The sequence below is a fragment of the Cherax quadricarinatus genome, chromosome 76 (assembly GCF_038502225.1).
Source record: "Cherax quadricarinatus isolate ZL_2023a chromosome 76, ASM3850222v1, whole genome shotgun sequence".
NCBI lineage: Eukaryota > Metazoa > Arthropoda > Malacostraca > Decapoda > Parastacidae > Cherax > Cherax quadricarinatus.
In genome coordinates this window covers 11,066,567-11,090,267 of record NC_091367.1, presented here as the reverse complement: position 1 = coordinate 11,090,267, position 23,701 = coordinate 11,066,567, and the positions used below count along the sequence as shown (strand labels likewise).

At 39.3% G+C, this 23,701-nt stretch overlaps 1 protein-coding gene across 9 annotated transcripts; it reads left to right on the top strand.

Annotated features, from left to right (window-relative positions):
- Positions 1-11,537: 11,537 nt before the first annotated feature.
- LOC138854970 (mpv17-like protein 2) lies at positions 11,538-23,701 on the top strand. Of its 9 annotated transcripts, XM_070101280.1 has the most exons (6): positions 12,000-12,058; positions 14,197-14,260; positions 16,903-17,162; positions 17,681-17,851; positions 21,534-21,662; positions 22,378-23,701. In XM_070101280.1, exons 3-6 carry the CDS (start codon positions 16,926-16,928, stop codon positions 22,420-22,422), a joined length of 582 nt encoding a protein of 193 aa, XP_069957381.1. In that variant the 5' UTR covers positions 12,000-12,058; positions 14,197-14,260; positions 16,903-16,925; the 3' UTR covers positions 22,423-23,701. The 9 variants fall into 9 exon arrangements, with proteins under 9 accessions (XP_069957382.1, XP_069957378.1, XP_069957379.1 ...); XM_070101281.1 differs by lacking the exons at positions 12,000-12,058; positions 14,197-14,260 and adding an exon at positions 11,538-11,627; XM_070101277.1 differs by lacking the exons at positions 12,000-12,058; positions 14,197-14,260 and adding an exon at positions 11,554-11,627 and having other exon boundaries at positions 16,877-17,162.

Sequence of the window (23,701 nt, the reverse complement as noted above, 5' to 3'; positions counted from 1 at the left end):
CACCGTGGTTGTTTAATATATTTATAGATGGGGTTGTAAGAGAAGTAAATGCGAGGGTCTTGGCAAGAGGCGTGGAGTTAAAAGATAAAGAATCACACACAAAGTGGGAGTTGTCACAGCTGCTCTTTGCTGATGACACTGTGCTCTTGGGAGATTCTGAAGAGAAGTTGCAGAGATTGGTGGATGAATTTGGTAGGGTGTGCAAAAGAAGAAAATTAAAGGTGAATACAGGAAAGAGTAAGGTTATGAGGATAACAAAAAGATTAGGTGATGAAAGATTGAATATCAGATTGGAGGGAGAGAGTATGGAGGAGGTGAATGTATTCAGATATTTGGGAGTGGACGTGTCAGCGGATGGGTCTATGAAAGATGAGGTGAATCATAGAATTGATGAGGGAAAAAGAGTGAGTGGTGCACTTAGGAGTCTGTGGAGACAAAGAACTTTGTCCTTGGAGGCAAAGAGGGGAATGTATGAGAGTATAGTTTTACCAACGCTCTTATATGGGTGTGAAGCGTGGGTGATGAATGTTGCAGCGAGGAGAAGGCTGGAGGCAGTGGAGATGTCATGTCTGAGGGCAATGTGTGGTGTGAATATAATGCAGAGAATTCGTAGTTTGGAAGTTAGGAGGGTATCTGTTGGTTTGTAGTGGAGGCCATCGACTGTGGTTCCACTCCAGGAATGACTGGATTTGGTGTATGATTTCTGCCATTTCCTGCCAGTTTTTTTTCCTTCCTGGCACTGAAAAACCTCTCCCTCTTGAGTGGCTGTGGCTACCCAGGTTTTCCCATGGCCTAAGATAAGATAAGATAAGATTTCGTTCGGATTTTTAACCCCGGAGGGTTAGCCACCCAGGATAACCCAAGAAAGTCAGTGCGTCATCGAGGACTGTCTAACTTATTTCCATTGGGGTCCTCAATCTTGTCCCCCAGGATGCGACCCACACCAGTCAACTAACACCCAGGTACCTATTTGCTGCTAGATGAACAGGAAAACAGGTGTAAGGAAACGTGTCGAAATGTTTCCACCCGCCGGGAATCGAACCCGGGCCCTCAGAGTGTGAAGCGGGAGCTTTAGCCACCAGGCCACCGGGCCTGGATGTTTTGTATCTTTTTGTTCCCTTTAGATGGTGTGCCTGGCAATTTAAGTTATAGCACAGTCTTTCCTGTACTGAAGAGGTACACATTTCAGGGTGAAAAAGCTTATAGGAAGGGAGTTTGCATTTTCCTGTTGTCATATGGGCACGGCATTTTCTAGGGTGGTCATAGTTGCACGTCCCATCTGTTTTTCCAGATTTCCCATGCCTGCAAATACCAAGTGCATAGTATGTGCACAGGCTTGGTTTCTGTTTGCCTTGGGTTTCTGTGACTGTATTCCCTGTTGATGCATGTTTACCTGTCTTATTCCTATCCTCCCTAGCACCAACAATGGAGCTCCCACCAGTTGTTTTAAGGAAGAGGAAGGAAGATTAAGGAAATTGTATTAATGTTGGTAGAATTACCAACAATGGCTTAACAAAGCTCCTGGAGAGGGAAATGCTGCCACAGCAAAATGTTGCATGAGCTGCACTTGTGTCCTTTTACTTAACAAGAATAAGGAAGGACAGAAAGATATTGAACTAGGTTTTGGGCAGATAGAAGAGACTAGTGGCTCGGCTCTTCCACTGTGAAGTATGAAATGAAATTATGTATAACACAGAAGATTGGCAAGTGAGAAATGAGTACATAGGTTCCACTGTTCTTACATATGTACATATAACAACAAATACAAACTTGTAATCCAAACGCAGACATAATAATATCGTTATTTCTACAAGTACATGTACAAGGTATCCAGGCCTAGCTGACATCAATGACATAGAAAGTCGCTTGTTATGCAGAGCATTTCAGGCAAATTAGGTCAGTTTTGTCCCAGGATGCAACCCACACCAGCCAACTAACTCCCAGGTACCCATTTTACTTATGGGGAACATAGACAACTGGTGTAAGGAAACACAGCCAGTGTTTCTACCTTCGCCAGGAATCGAACCTGGACCTTGCCGTGTGAAGCAAGAGCTTTGGTCACCAGGCCACAAGGCACATATGAGGCCCAGTAGGCCTGCAGCAGTGTTCATTCGTATATAACAGTGGATTCTAATTGGAAAAATTTGTATTTAGAAAGGGCATAGGGAAGTGCTTGTTTAGCAAACCATGGTACGGGTAGGGCTGTAAAACTCCAGGCCAGTGCGTAAGCCCCTGGGTCAGCTGGCTACAATAAGATTCATCCAACTAGGTATATTTATACACCATAGAAAGGTTAGCATGGGCCCCACTATGACCACAAATGACTTGTTACAGATGACTCTCCCGCCAGAGTGGACGTGACAAACTAGCTCAAGTCCCCTCATAGCTGTCTTCATGACTCACGAATTCGTAATAACCTGCCTAGTATGGATAAATAGGCCTAACTGCAGTTCCTATATCTTAAGTATTTTAAACAAAATATAAAATTGTTAAGAAATAAATATTTTCAATTTACATATAGAAGATCATAACTATAATAATTTAGTGATCACAGAATTGGTAAGAAGATAGGAAAGACTGGAGTAGGATACGAGCTGCTGAACAGAGCAAGCTGATTGGTCCAAGGTCATGGCGAATAGAAACCATTTATCGTATTTCGTCATCACTAATGGTTTTTCAGATGATCCAATCAGAACTTTCTTGAAAGCAAATAAACTGGGGTTATAAAAGGGCTAAAAGAAGGAAAAAAAGCTAACAGTGGTGCTGAAGCTCGGGGTCTTGGCCAACAGTCTACCCTAATCCAGCTGCAAAATGGCAAATCAACAAAGATCACCGGTTAAGGCTACTGTGAAACGGCGACAACGCAAGAGAGAAACTTTCAAACTTTTTATCTACAAGGTGTTGAAAAATGTTGTACCAGCACATGGTATATCTTCAAAAGCCATGGATGTTATGGAATCTTTCGTGAACGACATTTTTGCTCGGCTGGCAGAAGAAGCTTCCCATCTCGCGAGAATAAGTAAAAGGTCCACCATCACTGCCCGAGATATTGAGGCTGCTGTTCGTCTCTTGTTAGTCGGAGAACTTCAACTACACGCAGCGTCTGAAGGTACAAAGGCCTTCGCTAGATACGCAGCCAGCAAATGAACCTCCTAATGACTTGTAATGTTTAGACCATCCAGGCTCCTTTTGGAGCCACAAATTGTTACTAAAGAGTAAAGTTTGACCAACTAAACGTACGTGCAAGAGCACTCAATAATATATAGCTGATGTGAGCACACCAAGGTTTTAAAATTAAATTCTTGTAGGCCATACAGCACACCAAGGAGTGATCACTGAAATAGATTAACGTTTACGTATAACAGTAGCCATCAGATGGATCTGCGCTCCAGTTCCTTGAATTTAACCTGAATGTCGAACATTCCCCAGGCGCTATGCCCCTACGGGTTTAGCGCTCCCAATGACAATAATAACAACCTGGCACATTCCAGTCAAGTCAATTCTGGACAACATTTCTGCAGTTAGGTAGATAAAACTATTATTAAACTTGATTATTGCATTATAAAGTTACCATTTTTCAATTATCAAATTAACCCGAAATTAAATGAAACACCATGCCTACTTTGGCTATTTATTTATAGTTCTTTACGCTACCTGTTTGACCTGCATAACATTGATAAATTCTTTATGAAATGTACAGACAACCTTCTAACTCGAGCTGTCCGCTTAACCCGATCATTTCACAGCTGAAGTAGTTTGCCAAAAGCCTCTAAAATCACTCAGCAGCTGGATTGTCCTAGCACTTCCCTACTTATAACATTTCCTCTCCAAATCTATTTTTCCCGTCCCCGCTTCTCCACTCAGCCCTACAAGTCTTAACTTTTTTGTTCATTCGACGAATTAGTCTCCGAGGAAGCAAGAAAATCATGTTATAATTTAAAGTAAAATGTTGATTTCAATTGACCATACATAGAAATTAATAGATAATTTGCATACCATTTACCTGGAGAGAGTTCCGGGGGTCAACGCCCCGCGGCCCGGTCTGTGACCAGGCCTCATGGTGGATCAGAGCCTGATCAACCAGGCTGTTACTGCTGGCTGCACGCAATCCAACGTTAGAAACAAATTCAATACCTATGTAAATTTGTGGCAGAAGTATGTTCACTAGAAAGCCACGTATTATGCTTGACTTTTAATCATGGTACCGAGGATTTGGTTATATAAAATACTAAAATTTCAAGCATTACCCTTACATAAAAAGTAAACCTACTGGTGCGGAATTCCCGTGAATCATCATGAAAAAACATTAGGATCGCCATATTTATTTAACAAAGTTGTTGCAGATTCGCCGGTATAATCGCCCGGTCCGGGCCTTTTTCAAGAGGTGGCCCGGCCTTGGTTCCCTGTCCCTCCCCAATGGAGATCGTAGGGAAACTGGAAAGATGAGTCAGAGTTTCTGCGACTGCACAGGGCGAGGTCTACAGAGCTTCGCTTCGCTTCTTAGCGCTTCTTTTTGATTATAATAATAATAAAAATTCGCTTCGCTTCTTATGACCAGTCTTTGGTAAGATGGGTAAGGATAGAAATATTGGAAAAGGGTGGGAGGGGGGAGTGAGGTAGGGTATAAAAGAGAAGTGGCCCAACCACTTTAATGCAATTTAAAAAAATCTATGTGTAATAATAGAAAATTCTTGAAGGGGTATAATACTAACCCATCAGAGTCACATAGATATAACAGATATATAGGTACATGACTGAATTGGTAGTAGACATACAAATTGCATTTTTTTTTCTACGGAGCGAATCCACTGAGCACGAATCAGGAAGTTATCCTTCGTGGCTCATCCTGATTGGTTAAAAAGGGTCTCTTATCTGCTCGTCTATAAAAACAGCTCATTAATTTTATTTTAGGCATTCCTTACACCGTTGCCGAACCTCCGGTCGGAGCACAAACCAACATCGCCATGTCAGGTCGTGGAAACTTCAACATTACCAAGACTAAGAGAACCTTGACTCATCGGGCCGGTCTTCAGTTCCCGGTTGCCAGGATCCATCGCTACCTCAAGGTTGGTAGCTACGCCCCGCGCATCAGTGTTGGTGCAAGTATTTACTTCACGGCGGTGCTGGAGTACCTGACTGCTGAGATTTTGGAACTTTCTGCCAACGCAGCTAAGGACAGCAAGAAAATGCGCATCACCCCACGTCATATTCTCCTAGCAATCCGCCATGATGATGAGATCAACACACTGTTGCAGCAAGTTACCATTCCACAGGGCGGAGTCGTACCCTACATCCACTCTTTTCTCTTTGTCACGAAACGCAACCCTCCCGCTCCCAAGGGTGAGGTCGTACCCAGCACCAGCTCCGTTAACCTCAAGAAACCAAAATGAAAAGCCATAGAACTGTTAAGTGCAAAATCAAAGTAAATTGCATTAAACAAAAAATAATTAAAAAATTAAAAGAAAAAAAATTAAAAATATTAAAACAAAAAATAAAAAAAAGCTCCCAAAGGAGCACACATGTTAAAGAGGCATACTTTACCATAGTAATTACAATGACAGCTGCAGGATATATAAAATAAAACAACAGCTATGTGAAATACTGTACTAATATGTCCCCTCAAGGAAGGTTCCTTGATGTTGGTGAGGGGCTCTTGATTTAGGGAATTGGATCTGTGCTCCAGTTCCCCGAATTAAGCCTTAATGCCTTCCACATCCCCCCCCAGGCGCTGTATAATCCTCCGGGTTTAGCGCTTCCCCCTTGATTATAATAATAATGTACTAGACTAATATGGTCTAGTGGCTAACGCGACGGACTGGAGTTTTGAGACTGACCGCGGGCTCAATCCCGGCCGGGGTATGGTTTACCTGGAGAGAGTTCCGGGGGTCAACGCCCCCACGGCCCGGTCTGTGACCAGTGTTGAGCCAATAGCATTCCCAACGTTCTTGATTTTTTTTACATACTGAACATGGAAAACTTATTATCTTATTTACTGCATAACTTACGTAGCAGAAAATTTATCATTAGACTATATATGCACTATAATCAGTAAGACTGGAATTCACTTTTACACTAACATCGGTGATACTTTATCATACACAATTGTTTGCTATGCACAACAAAACTGCGCGGAAGCAACAGTAAATTCTAGTTCCAGAAATATATTTTTAGGAAACATGATTATTTTTGTGTACCATTTTACCGGTTTATGTTTTAGAAAGGCTTATAAAAGTTTTTAGCACAAAAAAATTATTTGCATCCCTTGAACAAAAAAAAAATCGAGGACCCAAATGGAAATTTCACTTTGACTTTTTTGTTATCCTACATAATTTACACTGATAATTGTACTTATGTGTACCTATGCCTTAATAAGCTTACTAACAAACTACATAATATTAAAGAAATTAGGTAATAGAAAACAGAAGCCCCTAAATTCAATGTTATCGAAAAGATCATTATTAGATAATGAAATTCCTGTGAAATATTATGAAGAATATTCTGATTCCCTATTGGACAACTAACGTTAAGTCTAGGAACTACCAAAGGCTTCATGAAACTACCAAATCAAGAAGACTTCTGTTTTCCGATTGGCTATTTAGCGGTACACATGGGAACCAATCAGAAAAATGAATCATGATGCCACCTGATTATTACGTGCATAGGTGTAGGCTATGCCTTGAGACAGCAGAGAATAAATTAATGTATTTCCTCTCGCCAAAAATAAGCTGGCATTTACAGTATATATAGCCTATGTACAGTGAGGCAAATGCAAACATAAGATACGGTGATCAATGAGGCAAATGCCTGCACAAGACAAGGTAACCATGGCGACCAGCAGGAAAAGGAAGTTTGCCAAGTTGTTTCATCGAACCTGATCCCCCCCCTCCCCAAAAAAAAAGTAGTTGCAACTTGTATATTTACTACCAATTCAGAGTCATGTACCTATATATCTTATATCTATGTGACTCTGATGGGTTAGTATTATACCCCTTCAAGAATTTTCTATTATTACACATACATTTTTTAAATTGCACCTAAGTGATTAGGCCACTTCTCTTTTATATCCTACCTCACTCTCCCCTCCCACCCTTTTCCAATATTTCTATCCCCCCCCCTCTCCGCTGGGGGAGACCTCACTCAGAAGTGTTCAAGAAATGGCTAAGTATTTTATCCACAGTGGTATATTGCAGACCATTCTGGAGAAATACCCTGACTTTGCTAGCTGTAAATAAAGCATTACCACATGTGTGCATGTGTGTGTGTGTGTGTGTGTGTGTGTGTGTGTGTGTGTGTGTGTGTGTGTGTGTGTGTGTGTGTGTATGTGTGAGGGTGTGTGTTTGTGTGTGTGTGTGTGTTTGTGTGTGTGTGTGTGTGTGTGTGTGTGTGTGTGTGCGTGCGTGTGTGTGGGTGTGTGTGAGGGTGTGTGTGCGGGTGTGTGTGAGGGTGTGTGTGTGTGTGTGCGTGTGTGTGTGTGTGTGTGCGTGTGTGGGTGTGTGTGTGCGTGTGTGGGTGTGGGTGTGTGTGTGTGTGTGTGTGGGTGTGTGTGTGTGGGTGTGTGTGAGGGTGTGTGTGTGGGTGTGTGTGAGGGTGTGTGTGTGTGGGTGTTGGTGTGTGTGTGTGTGGGTGTGTGTGGGGGGAGGGCGTGTGTAGTAAACAGTGACCCTCTCATAACTCCTCACCCCTGCGCGTCTCCCTCGCCTCACCCACCCAACTCCCAGCGCCACCCCATCTGTAGAGGGTACTTCTCCCCTAACCCACGATGTCAGTGATGGCACTGCAGAGAGTGCCGGGCTCACAGGAACTTCCACTACAGGGACAGCATCGTGGAGTTCGACCGCGAGGCAGCTGTCAGGTGTGCCACAGGCAGTGTGTACTCAGCTCCTCAAGCTTTAACATCCGTACACACGAGGGCCTAGGATCTTCAGTCAACTTGGCGTCCACCAGGACGTTGCCATGTCCCTAGGGGAGCTCTCCATCGGGCTGCAAACGGAGTCACTGGCTTCTTGGACCTCTTGGGGAGGGTCGACGGTGCTCGTGCAAGCAGCAGATCCCTGGGCAACTTGCTGCTGTTTCAATGGCTGTCTGCCGAGGAGAGACAGGCACCTAGCAACATCTGTTGGGGCAATGGATGAATTCCCTACTATGTTTGTTAACTGCTCATTACTCTGTAATTTGTCTATGATTGTAATCATGTCATAACGTGTTTATCATTCATTACCTTTGAAACTTGTCATGATTGTGACCAGCTCTACCTGGAGCTCATTACCTTCGTAAATTCTCATGATTAATGTGTTTATGATTCATTACCTTTGCAATTATTCATGAGTGTGACCAGCTCTACCTGGAGCTCATTACCTTTGTAACTTGGTCATGATTATGACCAGATCTAGTTCATTACCTTTGTAACTTGCTCAGCTATCAAAACTTTGGAGTCCAGTCTCTGGACCAATTATGTACCTCTAATCTTTTGACTACCGCCCACAGGATGGGTATGGGGTGCATAATAAACATATTAAACTAACTAACTTACCCATCTTACCAAAGACTGGTCATAAGAAGCGAAGTGATTGCCCCCCATTCCTCCAGGCGCTATATAACCCATAAGGATTTAGCTCTCCCTCGTGAATAATAATCCAAGTTGATAGCTCTGTCTTTGTGGAACGAATTAATAACTCAATGAAAGGCTGCAGTATAGAGGATTTCGTTCTAGAAATTAACAGAGCAAATTAGTGAATTAGTCATTCAGAGCTCAATATTCAAAATCCATCTACTAGCCTTACCAGTGTAAGTGGCTTAGCTCTCAAAATTTTGGGGCTCAAGTCCTGACCCATCACTAGTCAACACTCATTTTCTGGCCATTGATATTACACTGATTTTAGGGTAAGTTTATGGTGTTAATTCCGAATATGCCGTCGATTTTGCTTGATTGGCTTTAACTTACAGATCGCATTAATCACATTGGTCTGTGACCAGGCCTCATAGTGGATCAGGGCCTGATCAACCAGGCTATAACTGTATTAATATTGATAGAATTACTGACAATATGTTAAGCAAAAGGACACAAATACAATTAATGTGACATTTTATTGTGACAACGTTTCGTTCTCCAGGAGCTTTATCAAACTCCAATAAAACGTCAAATTAGTTGCATTTGTGTCCTTTTATTTAACAGGCTGTTACTGTTGGCCGCACGTAAACCGACGTATGAACCACAGCTCAGCTGATCAGGTACTGACTTTAGGTGCCTTTCCAGAGCCTTTTTAAAGACAGCCAGGGGTCTATTAGTAATCCCCTTTATGTATGCTGGGAGGCAGTTGAACAGTCTTGGGTCCCTGACACTTATTGGTTCCTCAAATCTTGTCCCCCAGGATGCGACTCACATCAGTCGACTCACACCCAGGTACCTACCCACTTGCTAGGTGAACAGGGACAACAGGTGTAAGAAAACACGTCCAATGTTTTCACCCTTGCCGGGGATCAAACCACGGACACTCAGCGTGTGAAGCGAGAGCGTTGCCTACCAGGCCACGGGCCATCTCAGCGCAGGAACTGAAGCTACTACCAACTGAGGTACGGGTGGGCACGATCTAAATTGTTTTCGCTTTTCAGTCAGGTAATATTAGTTGTATAATTATACGACCCGAGGACCAGTCCTTCCGTTTCCTTCAATGTCTTGAATGTGCATGTTTTAGTTGTGCCACCTGAATGGTCAGTTTATAGCACAGGAGACAGGATTACAAAGGTCACTATGGGTCTTTATCAAACCCCACTAGTTATTTTATACATTACAATTACTTAGTATAGCAAATATACAAATACAGTATGGAATACAATCTCATTTTTTTTATCTGGTAACCACTAGGGAAAACAGTGATATCTGGGTTAACAGTCTCATCATTAAAATCATTCATCTTTTCTACGCAAAATGTGGATACACTCTCAAGCCCTCGGATATCTTTCCATTAGGGGTCAAGGATCCCAATGGAAATAAGTCACTTTGACTTTTTTGAGGTTATCCTGGGTCAATACACATATGCTTCTATGTATGATAATTTATGTAACTATTTATGTATACCTGTACCTGAATAAACTTACTTGCCATATTCTGTATTATTATCACAGGAGCGCTAAACCTGTAGGGATTATACAGTGCCTGTGCGGGGGTATGGTAGGCATTCAGGTTTAATTCAGGGAACTAGACCACAGATCGAATTCGCTAGATCAAGAGCCCCTCACCAGCGTCAAGGAACCTCCCTTGAAGGGCCATATCCTGTAGAGTTTGCATGGAGGTATCTCTGATAGGTTGGATGTTTGGACACTAAGTTACAATGTCGGTAACAACGTGCTAGTTCTTCCACCTGGTATACTTGGGAACTTCTAGATTTTGTTTCTATTTGTTAAAGGCCTCCTTTTCCCCTTTTTTTTAATGCCCACCTTTGGGCAATATTTCTTCCCCGTAACTGATTCTCTATCATCTATAAATGCTCTCAACTCATTGAGTATAAATTGTGGCATGCTTGCATCAGAAGCCAGAACACAAAATGGTTATAAATGACCATAATTTTTAAAGGGGTGCACCGGTAAGCCAGCGGAAGGCCTCGGCCAGATGACCAAAAGCTCCAAAGGCAGATCATCATCTTACTAAGACCCGCGCCAGGAAACATTTGTCCTGTTTCCTGACGAACCTTACCTAACCTAACCTATCGGAAGCCAGACATAGGTGTGCTAGGATTGTGGACAGTGAAGTCAGAGTGCACCTCCTGTGGATTCCATTTAACATTGGTCTTCAGATGTATGATAGATCTAATGAATTGGATAAGTTCTATGCTTTCAAAGAAGGATTAGATTACAATCTTGGCTTGTCAGCAGTTTGAGAACAATAATACAAAAAGAAGTTCAACTGAACTTTATTGATTTAAGATTGAGGGAGACTGACACCAGTCAGTCCATCTATCATTCTATCATGCAGAAGGAGCCACATGTCTATGGTGCGTCGAACAAAATAAGCCGACTCTTGGATGTCACTACCGCCCGGCTCCGGCTGGGTTGTAAATATCTTTGGGAGGTTAAATCACCACCTCCAGATGTAGACCAAATGAAACTTAAACATTGTTAGATGGTTTATTGTCAAACCTTGCGTCATTATGTACTGGAATGCAATAAAATAAATAAATTAAGAGACAACTCACTCAGAAATGTTCAAGATATATCAGAGTATTTTATCCACAGTGGTATATTACAAACCATTTTTGAAAAATATCCTGACTTTGCATTAATAACTCATTGCAATTGTGTCCAGGTGTAGATGTGCGAATGGTTCTTTACCTTTGTAATTTGTTCATCTATCAAATCTTTGCGGCCCAGTCCCTGGACCCATTATGTACATCGGTAATCTCTTTGACTGACGCCCACAGGAAGGGTATGAGGTGCATAATAAAGATATTAAACTGAAAAATAATAAATACACTGGGTAGCAGGGCACGATATTGTAGAAGCTGTCTATCTCCCTTACAAACCCAACAAAACCAATACTTTACTCCAACCTTGCCACCCAACAATAACAGTATCCGGTGATCACGATCACGATGTGCAGGGAATTTCTGAGCCAGCTTTCGTCGAGTGTAAAGGTTTCTCTCTCGCCAAAGTATCAGTGACAGATTTTCCCCCGTTCTTCCTGGGTCGTTTGTCCTCCTGTCATTGGCTCTATTTTCCGCCCTGCGGATAATTCTTTAACGGTTTTGGTGGAAAACTGGTTACTGAACTTATGTACGAGTGTGGGGCGTCTCGCTCTGCTGGGGCTTGGCAAGGGAAGTCCACCTGGTCTGATTGGGAGATCTAGCTTCTTCTATTTCCGAAGAACTGTTACTTTTCTTTCATTGCCCAGCTTTGGGCAAAGTATCTTCCTCGTACATCGGGTAGGCAGGCTCGATACGGCGTTAAGTATCAGTGGCCCTGATATACCCAACAATAACAGGTAGACTACTGCGCCACCTTCGTCGGGTGTGGATGTCTCTCTCTAGCCTGAGCATCAGTGGCAAATTTTGCTCATTCTCTCTGGGTGATTGTCCTCATCTTGTTTTGTCCGCCCGGCACGTTACATGAGGGGCACCTGTCATCGGCTTAATTTCAGCCAGCTCCTTTTTGTTGAGAAGCCGGTTACTGAAATCAGGTGTACTCACCTTATTGTCCATCTGTGCTGAGGATTGGCGAGGGACCCATCTGGTCAATTTGGGAACTTATAGTTTGTGTCTATTTACAAAGGGACTCCTGTTACCTTTTCTTTTATCACCCAGTTTGGGTAATATATCTTCGTACATCTGGAAGGAAATGTGTAGAATTTTTAACACATACTTCCTCTCAGTTTTTACACAGGAGGATACCAGCGATATTCCAGAAATGATAAATTATGTAGAACAGGACGATAATAAACTGTGCACGATTAGGGTCACAAGTGACATGGTGCTTAGGCAAATAGATAAATTAAAACCTAACAAATCCCCAGGCCCTGATGAACTGTATGCAAGGGTTCTAAAGGAATGTAAAGAGGAGCTTAGCAAACCTTTGGCTAATCTTTTCAACGCTGTATAGTCCTTGTGGCTTAGCACTTCTTTTTTTATTATAATAATAATAATAATCTTTTCAACATATCACTACAAACTGGCATGGTGCCAGATAAGTGGAAAATAGCAAATGTGATACCTATTTTCAAAGCAGGTGACAGGTCCTTAGCTTCGAACTATAGACCAATAAGCCTAACCTCCATAGTGGGAAAATTTATGGAGTCAATAATTGCCGAGGCAGTTTGTAGCCACCTTGAAAAGCATAAATTAATCAACGAATCTCAGCATGGTTTTACAAAGGGGCGTTCCTGCCTTACGAATTTATTAACTTTTTTCATTAAGGTATTTGAGGAGGTAGATCATGGTAATGAATATGATATTGTGTATATGGACTTCAGTAAGGCTTTTGACAGGGTCCCACATCAGAGACTATTGAGGAAAATTAAGGCACGTGGAATAGGAGAAATTTTTTCCTGGATAGAGGCATGGTTGACAAATAGGCAGCAGATAGTTTGCATAAATGGGGAGAAATCAGAGTGGGGAAGTTTCACGAGCGGTGTTCCACAGGGGTCAGTGTTGGGCCCCCTGCTGTTCACAATCTACATAAACGACATAGATGAGGGCATAAAGAGCGACATCAGCAAGTTTGCCGATGACACCAAAGTAGGCCATCGAATTCATTCTGACGAGGACATTAGAGCACTCCAGGAAGATTTGAATAGACTGATGCAGTGGTCGGAGAAGTGGCAGATGCAGTTTAATATAGACAAATGCAAAGTTCTAAATGTTGGACAGGACAATAACCATGCCACATATAAACTAAATAATGTAGATCTTAATATTACGGATTGCGAAAAAGATTTAGGAGTTCTGGTTAGCAGTAATCTGAAATCAGGACAACAGTGCATAAGTGTTGGCAGTAAAGCTAATAGAATCCTTGGCTTCATATCAAGAAGCATAAATAATAGGAGTCCTCAGGTTGTTCTTCAACTCTATACATCCTTGGTTAGGCCTCATTTAGATTATGCTGCACAGTTTTGGTCACCGTATTACAGAATGGATATAAATGCTCTGGAAAATGTACAAAGGAGGATGACAAAGTTGATCCCATGTATCAGAAACCTTCCCTATGAGGATAGACTAAAAGCCCTGAATCTGCACTCTCTAGAAAGACGTAGAATTAGGGGGGATATGATTGAGGTGTATAAATGGAAGACAGGAATAAATAAAGGGGATGTAAATAGTGTGCTGAAAATATCTAGCCTAGACAGGACTTGCAGCAATGGTTTTAAGTTGGAAAAATTCAGATTCAGGAAGGATATAGAAAAGTACTGGTTTGGTAATAGAGTTGTGGATGAGTGGAACAAACTCCCAAGTATAGTGATAGAGGCCAGAACGTTGTGTAGCTTTAAAAAAAGGTTGGATAAATACATGAGTGGATGTGGGTGGGTGTGAGTTGGACCTGATAGCTTGTGCTACCAGGTCGGTTGCCGTGTTCCTCCCTTAAGTCAATGTGACCTGACCTGACTGGGTTGGGTGCATTGGCTTAAGCCGGTAGGAGACTTGGACCTGCCTCGCATGGGCCAGTAGGTCTGCTGCAGTGTTCCTTCGTTCTTATGTTCTTATACATCTTTAGCAGTCAGTGGCACTTAATAATCCAACAAGAAGGTTCATTACGGTTTTATCTACAACTAAGTTAGGTTAGTAAGACTAATAATAAGCTTTATTTCTACATGTACAAGATATACAGACCTAACTGACAGAGCATAAATTAAGTCAGTTTTGTCCCAGGATGTGACCCATACCAGTCGACTAACACCCAGGTACCTATTTTACTGATGGTGAACAGGGACAGTAGGTGTCTTAAAGGAAACACGTCCTAATGTTTCCGCCCATACTGGGGATCGAACCACGGACCTCAGTGTGAGAGCTGAGTGTGCTAGCAATCGAGCTACGGGACAACTAAAATTTATCTACTTACAGGCACAGATAAGTGCGGTTACACAAATTTAATTGACTAAAATGATGATACGTAGTAACATATGTAAATTACCTACAATAATCCCCCCCAAAAAGGCAGACGAAGTGACTTGTTGCCATTGGGGTCCTTGTAATAATTTATTATCTTTAAAGCCTAGCATTATGGGGTTGATATGTAAAAAGTTTTGAATAAGTATTGTACAAATTTTTATTTTGGGACACTATTAGTCTGACATTTTTGAGTTAACCTAGATAATTTACACATGTTACTATGTATGATAATTATACTTATGTATACCTGTGCCTAAATAAACTCATTTTATTTAAATAGTGCATCACACTGATAGCTGAGGATATAAGTTTGGTTAAGTTATTTTAGGGTAGTTGAATTTCATTAGGTTTTATTACATTTTTTACTATTTGTACAAGAAAATACTGTGCTATCTTAACCACAAAACCAACAGTATTTTACAATTCATACAATAATTAATGACAAAATTGGCTGGGTAACAGTTGTAACTATTATCTTAGGTTCTTATGAGGGAGATAACCTGCACTGTAAAATACAGCAAACCAGCCTGTTCTCATATGATGTGTATTTTCCTTCATTTCTTAACATACAATGTATTGTATGTGGTTATCAGGTTAACATTACCTCAGTATAAAATCCTGTTTTTTTTTTTTTTGTGGCTAAATGACATATAAACATATTTTTTTAACCTAGCTTAGCTAAACTGCAGTGACTGAATTAAGAGAAATGAACTAAATTTAAAATTAATTAATCTATCTCATTGTCACAAGGACCAAGAGCAAAATGGGCAGGAAGGTGTGAAGGGTTTTTGGATATTTATGAACTTACTGTGTGTTTGTAATCTGTTTAAGATCCAGTGTCAGCTTTTCTATCTTTTATATATTTTATTAAATAAAATTTTTATTATTTTCATTTTTGCTATTAGTACTACTGCTGCTAGTACTAGTACTATTAGTGCTACTACTGCTAGTACTAGTACTATTAGTGCTGCTACTTACTACTTGTAGTAAATAAAATTATTAGTACTACTAGTAGTACTACTGGTACTACTGGTACTACTACTAGTACTACTAGTACTACTACTACTACTAGTACTACCAGTACTACCAGTACTACTACTAGTACAGTACTACTAGTACTACTACTACTAGTACAGTACTACTACTAGTAGTACTACTAGTAGTACTACTACTACTACTAGCTTCATTGCTACCACACTCAGCTCACACACTAAGGTCTAGAGTTCGAATCTCCTCCAGTACAGCTGGAAAACATTAGGGACGTGTTCCCATAAGCCACTTGCTGTCCCTGTTCACCCATCAGTAAAATGGGTACCTGGGTGTCAGTTGACATTTGTGGGTCACATTCTGGGACAAAACTGACATAATTTGCCTGAAATGCTCTGCATAACAAGTGGTTTTCTATATAATAGTACATATGTCAATGATGTCGGCTAGGACTGTATATCTTGCGCATGTACTTGTAATAAATAAAATTATTATTATTATTATTATTAATACAAATACAGTGGTACCTTGAGTTTCAAACAGTTATGTAAGTGTATTTTTGTAAGTGCTTTTGTAAGTGTATTTTTGGGGGTCTGAAACAGACTAACCTAATTTTCATTATTCCATATGGGAACAAATTCTTTGGGTATTGGCACTCAAACAGCCTTCTGGAACCAATTAAGTTTGTTACTCGAGGTACCATTGTACTATTATTAACCCTTTCAGGGTCGAGAGGCCCTCTCCTAAACTTGTTTTCAGGGTCGAAAATTTTTTGGAAAAAAAAATTATTTTTTCTTATGAAATGACACCAAAAGTATGAAATTTGATGGAACACTTACGGAATTATGCTCTCGCCAAGTTAGCAGTCTCGCCGATGTTTACGCATCGGCGATTTCACCCAATTTGAGCCCTATTTTCGGCCAATTCCTGTGTACTAGTCGACAAAAATCTTGGTTAAAATAAAAGTAGAAAATAATACAGGTAATTAACACTGATTGGATAGTTGAAATTGGTAAATGGGAGGTTTCTTGTACTCATTTGATAGAAAAAATGGAGTTCTAGCGAAATAATCGCTAGAACTCCATTTTTTCTATCGAATGAGTACAAGAAACCACCCATTTACCAATTTCAACTACCCAATCAGTGTTAATTACCTGTACATATTATTTTCTACTTTTATTTTAACCAAGAATCTGTACCCATTTGACTGTACTGCAGAGAGGCTTAGTATATTGCTTGAACATATAATTACAATACTTAATTTTTTACTTTTGCATATAAATTAATCAGATATTTAGAGCAGTTAATAAATAAATTGAAATAGGTAAGAGATGCTGTTACGGCAATATGCTGAAGCATGCTCGGTATATTTGGTCCAAGCTATTTGGTCGTTACCTGTGGGTGACTAATACTGTCAGCTCTGGAGGGCTGTTAGCCATAGGGGATGGCATACAGCAACAGATAGAACATGTGCAAGGCATCAGCATCACTCCTGGATATGACTGGGGGCGAACAGGAAGACTCTTTCTTGTGGGCCTTAGTCTAGGCCCTCCACATCATATATTTTACCTCTGGTTAGACAAGGTACGTATTATATTCCAAATGTTTCATATTTAATCTCCTTTCTTTGTAAAACTTTATACTTAGTTGTAAGTGACATTATTTGATAATTTAAAATATTTTTTTTTACATATCTGAACAAGAATAAATAGCTCTGGCAATAAATACAAGAATAAATAGCTCTGGCGATAATCACAGATTGCCAATTTATACATAAAACATATATCATGTATCAGTAAATTATCTCTGTGCATTAAGGATGAAAAACAGTGATATGATTTTTCTTACAATTGCTATACAGTACTGTATTGTAGTGACCAAAGAATAAAAAAATTATGTAGACAAAATAATTTTGATTGTATACCACATAAAATATTAGACATAAGATGTTGCAGAAGGATAGGTTAGACACTAAAAGTTTTCATGAAGTTCTTTTGTACATTATTAGCTGTTTAATCTTAGCTTATGAATCTTAATAACCTTTAAAACTTGTACTGTAGCATAATCTTTCATTACATAACAAGGTGTATACTTCCTTTCAGGTTTTACCAAAAAGGAATCCCAAAGTAATTTTTAAAAAGATCATGGCAGATCAATTCCTAGCAGCACCATTCTTTGCTGTGAACTTTTTCATAGGAGCTGGTCTTTTAGAAGGAAAGTCACTTAGTGGATCATGGCAAGAATTCAAGGCTAAATTCCCAACAGTATATGCTGTAAGTTATGTTACTTTATTTTGTCATATTGTTTATAATTATTCCTAATGAAGATTTAATTTAAAGCTTATAGCAGCTCTGTTAGCTGCTTATGAGATAACTTATTAGTTATAAAAGGGGTCTGTGAGATTTTTTTTGCACAGGTATTTAGAAATTTTAATTTAGTTAATGCTGAAATTTATTGTCAAGATAATTGGAATAAATAGTTAAGCAAACTATATTAACTGTTTTTGCATTTTGATGAAATGCAAAATCAGTAGCTGGGCTAATGTGGTACATTAAAAGATGAACTGATTAAAGAAGCTGGGAAAAAGGAATATTTCAGAAACTGCACTCTAATTAATGGCTGCACATTCAAACATAGCTGCCTACTTTAACATTCCAGGTCCCCATTAGAAGCCCATAGGAAATTGTTGAAAGTGCCTCTAACCAATAGGGAAACTCATGACGAGATGGGATGTGAAGCTATGTAGCTCTAGTCTTAGGAGTGGGTGGTTCCCAGTTGCTCATAAGCTGGAATTATGACTGTTTTGGCTCACTTTCAAAAGTTAATTTAAAACTAAGAAAGGTGCAGCAAAAGTCATAAGAGTAAACCATACCCTGGCCAGGATTGAACCCGCGGTCAGAGAGTCTCAAAACTCCAGCCCGTCGCGTTAGCCACTAGACCAGCTAGCCACAATCGTGTCATTACGATTTCGTGAGTCATAAGAGTAAAAAGCTTTAGAAAGGACCAGTCTATATCATACTGTACTAGAAGCACAAATACAAATTTTTATTTCTTTGTGGTGCAAAAATAATGAAGTTTACATGTAATAAAACATTGGTAGGCACAAAAGAAAGCCACTAGTATGCAATGCATTTCAGGCAAACTAATTACACATCCAAATACAGTACATGTAGGATATCAAAAAGGTATTTAATTTTTATGTGATGCCCATGGGTTCTGTCGTAGTTCTCAAGAGTCATAAATTCTGGATGAGCACTGTATTACAGTTGAACTTTCTGAAAATGTAGTTTGAACAGTAGAATGTGTGAATGGTTTATTTATTTAGTAAGTTGAAAGATTTGAATATGGATGGTTTGTGCTGTTTGTTGATCCCTATGCCCAGATACCATGTTTGCTGTAAAATATTGATATATAAATATAGTACAGTGGACCCCTGGTTAACGATATTTTTTCACTCCAGAAGTATGTTCAGGTGCCAGTACTGACCGAATTTGTTCCCATAAGAAATATTTTGAAGTAGATTAGTCCATTTCAGACCCCAAGACATACACGTACAAACGCACTTACATAAATACACTTACATAATTGGTCACATTCGGAGGTAATCGTTATGCGGGGGTCCACTGTATAAGGTAAGTAGTGTAGAGCAGGGTATACAATACTAAAGCTTTGAAATTACTGTATATTGAATTTTGATGTGTTACACAGTACTGAATATTGAATTTTGATGTGTTACCCAGGTGTAGATAAGTGTGGTATAGGGTAAGCAGTGTACAAAAGGAAATACAGAATTGTGACTTTCTATATTTCACAATATTAAATGTCTGAAAGTACAGTAGGACCCCATACCTGCAGGTCCAATTTCTATGGTTTCAGTTATCCACAATTCACTATTGCCCAAGAATAACCCTTGTTTTTGCTTAATAATGGCCCCAAAGTGCAAAAAGTAGTGATGGAGGCAGCTCTTCAAAGCCTAAAAGAAGCTGTGAAATGCTTCCCATTAGTGAAAAAGTGCTAATTCTCGACTTATTGTGCATAATTTATCAATTAAACTTTATCAAAGGTATTTATGTAAATGAAAAACAACTTACATATTGGGTTCGCTACTATCCGCAGTTTCGGGTATCCACGGTAGATCTTGGAACATATCCCCTGCAGATACAGGGGTCCTACTATACACTAGGAGTTTCTCACTACTGTGTTTTATATACTGCCATGACACTGCTTTTGGGGGATTCTGCAGAGAAGTTACAGAGGTTGGTTGATGAGTTTGGTATGGTATGTAAAAGAAGGAAATTGAAACTGAATGTAGGAAAGAGTAAGGTGATGAGGATAACAAAAAAAATTAGGTAACGGAAGATTGGCTATCAGATTGGAGGGAGAGAGTATGGAGGAGGTGAATGTGTTCAGATATTTGGGAGTGGCTGTGTGAGCAGATGGGTCTATGAAGGATGAGGTGAATCATAGAATTAACGAGGGGTAAAAGGTGAGTGATGCACTGAAGAGTCTGTGGAGACAAAGAACTTTGTCCATGGAAGCAAAGAGGGGAATGTATGAGAGTATAGTTATACCAACACTTCTATGGGTGAAGCATGGGTTGTGAATGTTGCAACAAGGAGAAGGCTGGAGGCAGTGGAGATGTCATGTCTGAGTGCAATGTGTGGTGTGAATATAATGCAGAGAATCCGTAGTTTGGAGATTAGGAGGAGGTGTGGGATTACCAAAACTATTATGCAGAGGGCTGAGGAGGGGTTATTGAGATGGTTTGGATATGTAGAAAGGATGGAACAAAATAGAATAACTTCGAGAGTGTATAGATCTGTAATGGAGGGAAGGCAGGGTTGGGGTTGGCCTAGGAAAGGTTGGAGGGTGGGGGTAAAAGAAGTTTTGTATGTGAGGGGCTTGGACTTCCAGCAAGCATACATGAATGTGTTAGATAGGAGCAAATGGAGACAAATGGTTTTTAGGACTTGACGTGCTGTTGGAGTGTAAGCAAGGTAATATTTATGGAGGGATTCGGGGAAATTGGCAGGCTGGACCTGATTCATGGAGATGGGAAGTACAGTGCCGGCACTCTGAAGGAGGGGTGTTAATGTTGCAGTTTTATAACTGTAGTGTAAGCATACCCCAGGCAAGACAGTGATGGAGTGAGTGATGATGAAAGTTTTTCTTTTTCAGGCCACCCTACCTTGGTGGGAAACAGCCGATGTGCTAATAAAAAAAACAATGCGTTCATCCATGGGCAATCGTTTATCATTGATGAGTTTTAGGTTCGTCTCATTTTCTAACACCTTCAGAAAATTGCTAGCCCATTCAACTCACACACTAAGGCCCAAGGGTTAGTCCCTGGTACAGTTGGAAACATGAGGATATGTTTCCTTAAGACATCTGCTGTCAATATTCACCTATCAGTAAAACAGGTACCTGGGTATTAATCGACTGGTGTGGGTTGCATCCTTGAACAAAATTGACCTAATTTTCCCAAAATGCTCTGCACAACAAGGGAAAGATAAACACATTAGCAGTATAATGTGATCCTTTCTTGACAATAAAGGATCACGTTATACTGCTTATGTGTACTTTTCCACTGTGTTGGTATTTTATACCATTTATTTCCATACAGGAATTTGACTGAAAGTTGAACTGTTTGCTAGTTAATTTGCTCTCAAGTGTATTATCTGTTTTTTCCTAATGGCTTTTACCATTAGTTTTACAAAGCTTTTCTGTGAGACAGGCCAGTAGTTCAGGGAATACTTGCTACCACCCTTATTTTTTGATATTGTCACAGTTTGTCATATTTTTCATGTCTGCCAGTTTCTCTCTTGTAGTGAAATTCCAAAGTACTCTCATGTTTGCATTTGCAATTTCCCAGAATTTGAGTATTATAAATGAATGTTGTACTGTACTTCAGATATTTAATATAGCAGAATCTAAGTACAATAATTTTTTTTTCAGTTTGACTGGTTAATATGGCCACCTACCCAGACACTCAATTTTTACTTTGTTCCTGCAATGTACAGAGTGTTGTATATTAATGTGATAACAGTTGTATGGGATGTTTTCTTGTCCTATATGAAACACAAGGTAGGTGACTAAGTTTTTTGCATAAAAATACTTCTGCAAGAATAAAGATCTTTTGGTGCTTTTTATCTGTTAGGCATATTGTATATGTTAATCTCATTATTTTAGGTTTAAACCTTATGACAATTCCAAATTTTTTTCTGATACTGATACCATCAAAATAGCACATGGTATAGGAGGAAGTATTCCCTCATGAATTGAGGCATGACTGACAAATAGGCAGCAGTTTATATTAATGGATTGAAATAGGAATGGGGACTAGTCACATTTGGTATTCCACAAGGATCACTGTCACATAAATCTGTTTTGAACTCGGCTCCCTCAAATAAGCCGTGTTAAATTTTGGCCAAGATATGAGTGAATGGGTCTATGCAGTGAATGTGCATAGTTTAAAAAGTCTTGCCCCATACAGTGCTTGATGGGAAAAGCAAATCTCTGACCTTGTGTTTGGTTTAAAATAATGACAGAAGACTTACTAGCAAAATAAGATAGAAATTGGTGTGAATTGAGCACCAGAATTGGCTTAAGATAGAACTCAAAGTCAGAAAAATTGCAAGTCTCAACACTGTCAGCCCTCTTAATTTTGGGGGCTGCAACAGTGCAAAGGTTAATTTAAATAATGATAATATTTACTACAGTTATTATTATGAGAAATTTATCTCATTTTTATGACATTAATGAAGTGTTAGACATGGAGCCCTTTCTATTTTTTTTTCAGGATCAAGTGGCACAGAAGAATACAATCAAACATGATAGAGAATGAAAGAAAATGCTTTTTGAATGCCAGCATATAATACTATAGTCAATCAATCAAGTGTTGGGTTTAAAACTAACATTAAACTTAATTAAAAATTCTGTTTAAACATTCAGTTAATGAAACAGTTAAGAATGAAGATACCATGGCTTCAGTGTGTTGACAGTAAACACCATTAATCTCCTGATATAGGCTGCAAGATTGTTTCAGCAGAACCAAGGATGAGTTGTAATATGTTACTTTGTATCCTTATCATTGCTAAGTATTTGTTATGATGAAACATTCCATTGTTATTACTGTTCTGTAAAAATTATATCTGCTGAATATAGAGATGCATAGGAAAGCACGTACCATTATTATTTGGTGTGCGGAAAAGTTCATTTCTCACACTTAGTTGCAAATAATTGCCCAAAAGAATAATGTCTATTATACTTTCCAACCTTGGTGTGCAATCAGTAAATTGGAAAATAATGACTTGTAACAATACCCAATCCAAATTGGGTGATCAGCAGCAGCAGCAGCACTTGAAATAAATGACACAGTAGTAAGTAGCCTATTTGAGGGTATATGGTAATTGTGTGTGCCTCATCTTTCCTTGAACTTAATTGGCAACTTATAAAGCAAACATTTTGTACTGCACTCAACAAAATTATTTTTATAAGCATCAACACTGTTATTCCATATCCAATTTTCATTATATAGAAGGGTCTTACCTGATGTAAATGGAAAAATATTGTAGAAAATTAAGGCTAAATATGCTAACTCTGACACCTAACCTTTAATAAAATTGTATCATTAATTTACAGGGAAGCTCCAAACCCATATGGTTACTACAGTGGCTGAGGAATGGGAGACTTTTAGGATTGATATAGGGAAGGGGAGGGTAGTCCTATTCCTTTGAATTAATTCACCTTCTTTGAAGGGACAGAAATTGTGAGTTAGTCTGTTAAGATTTTATTTAACAAAATTTATATAGGTTTTGATTTATATTGATTTTTTTTCAATATATAGGATGCAGTACTTTATTATTTTAGAGAAAATTTTGCATGTTTTTCAAATGCAGCAAGAAAAAGATTAGGTACCAAAAATCATTAATTGATTTTTAATGACAAACAAATCTAACCCCAGCAGAATATATACTTGTATATATTTTATAAATGGTAGAATATGGTTTTGGTTATACAGTATATTTAAGAACAGAAATTTTCACATCTTATAAATTCTGTACTGTACTGTATTCTTTATGTAAATTTTTATAATAAACAAGAAAAATTATTATTTCTCTCTA

Coding starts and splice junctions, on each gene's coding strand:
- LOC138854970 (XM_070101273.1), top strand. CDS start 12,007: ATGTCTCTCTCTAGCCTGAGCATCAGTGGCAAATTTTGCTCATTCTCT. Junction 17,852..21,533: donor AATTCCCAACAGTATATGCT/GTAAGTTATGTT, acceptor TTTTTTTTTCAG/TTTGACTGGTTAATATGGCC. Junction 21,663..22,377: donor TGTCCTATATGAAACACAAG/GTAGGTGACTAA, acceptor TTTTTTTTTCAG/GATCAAGTGGCACAGAAGAA.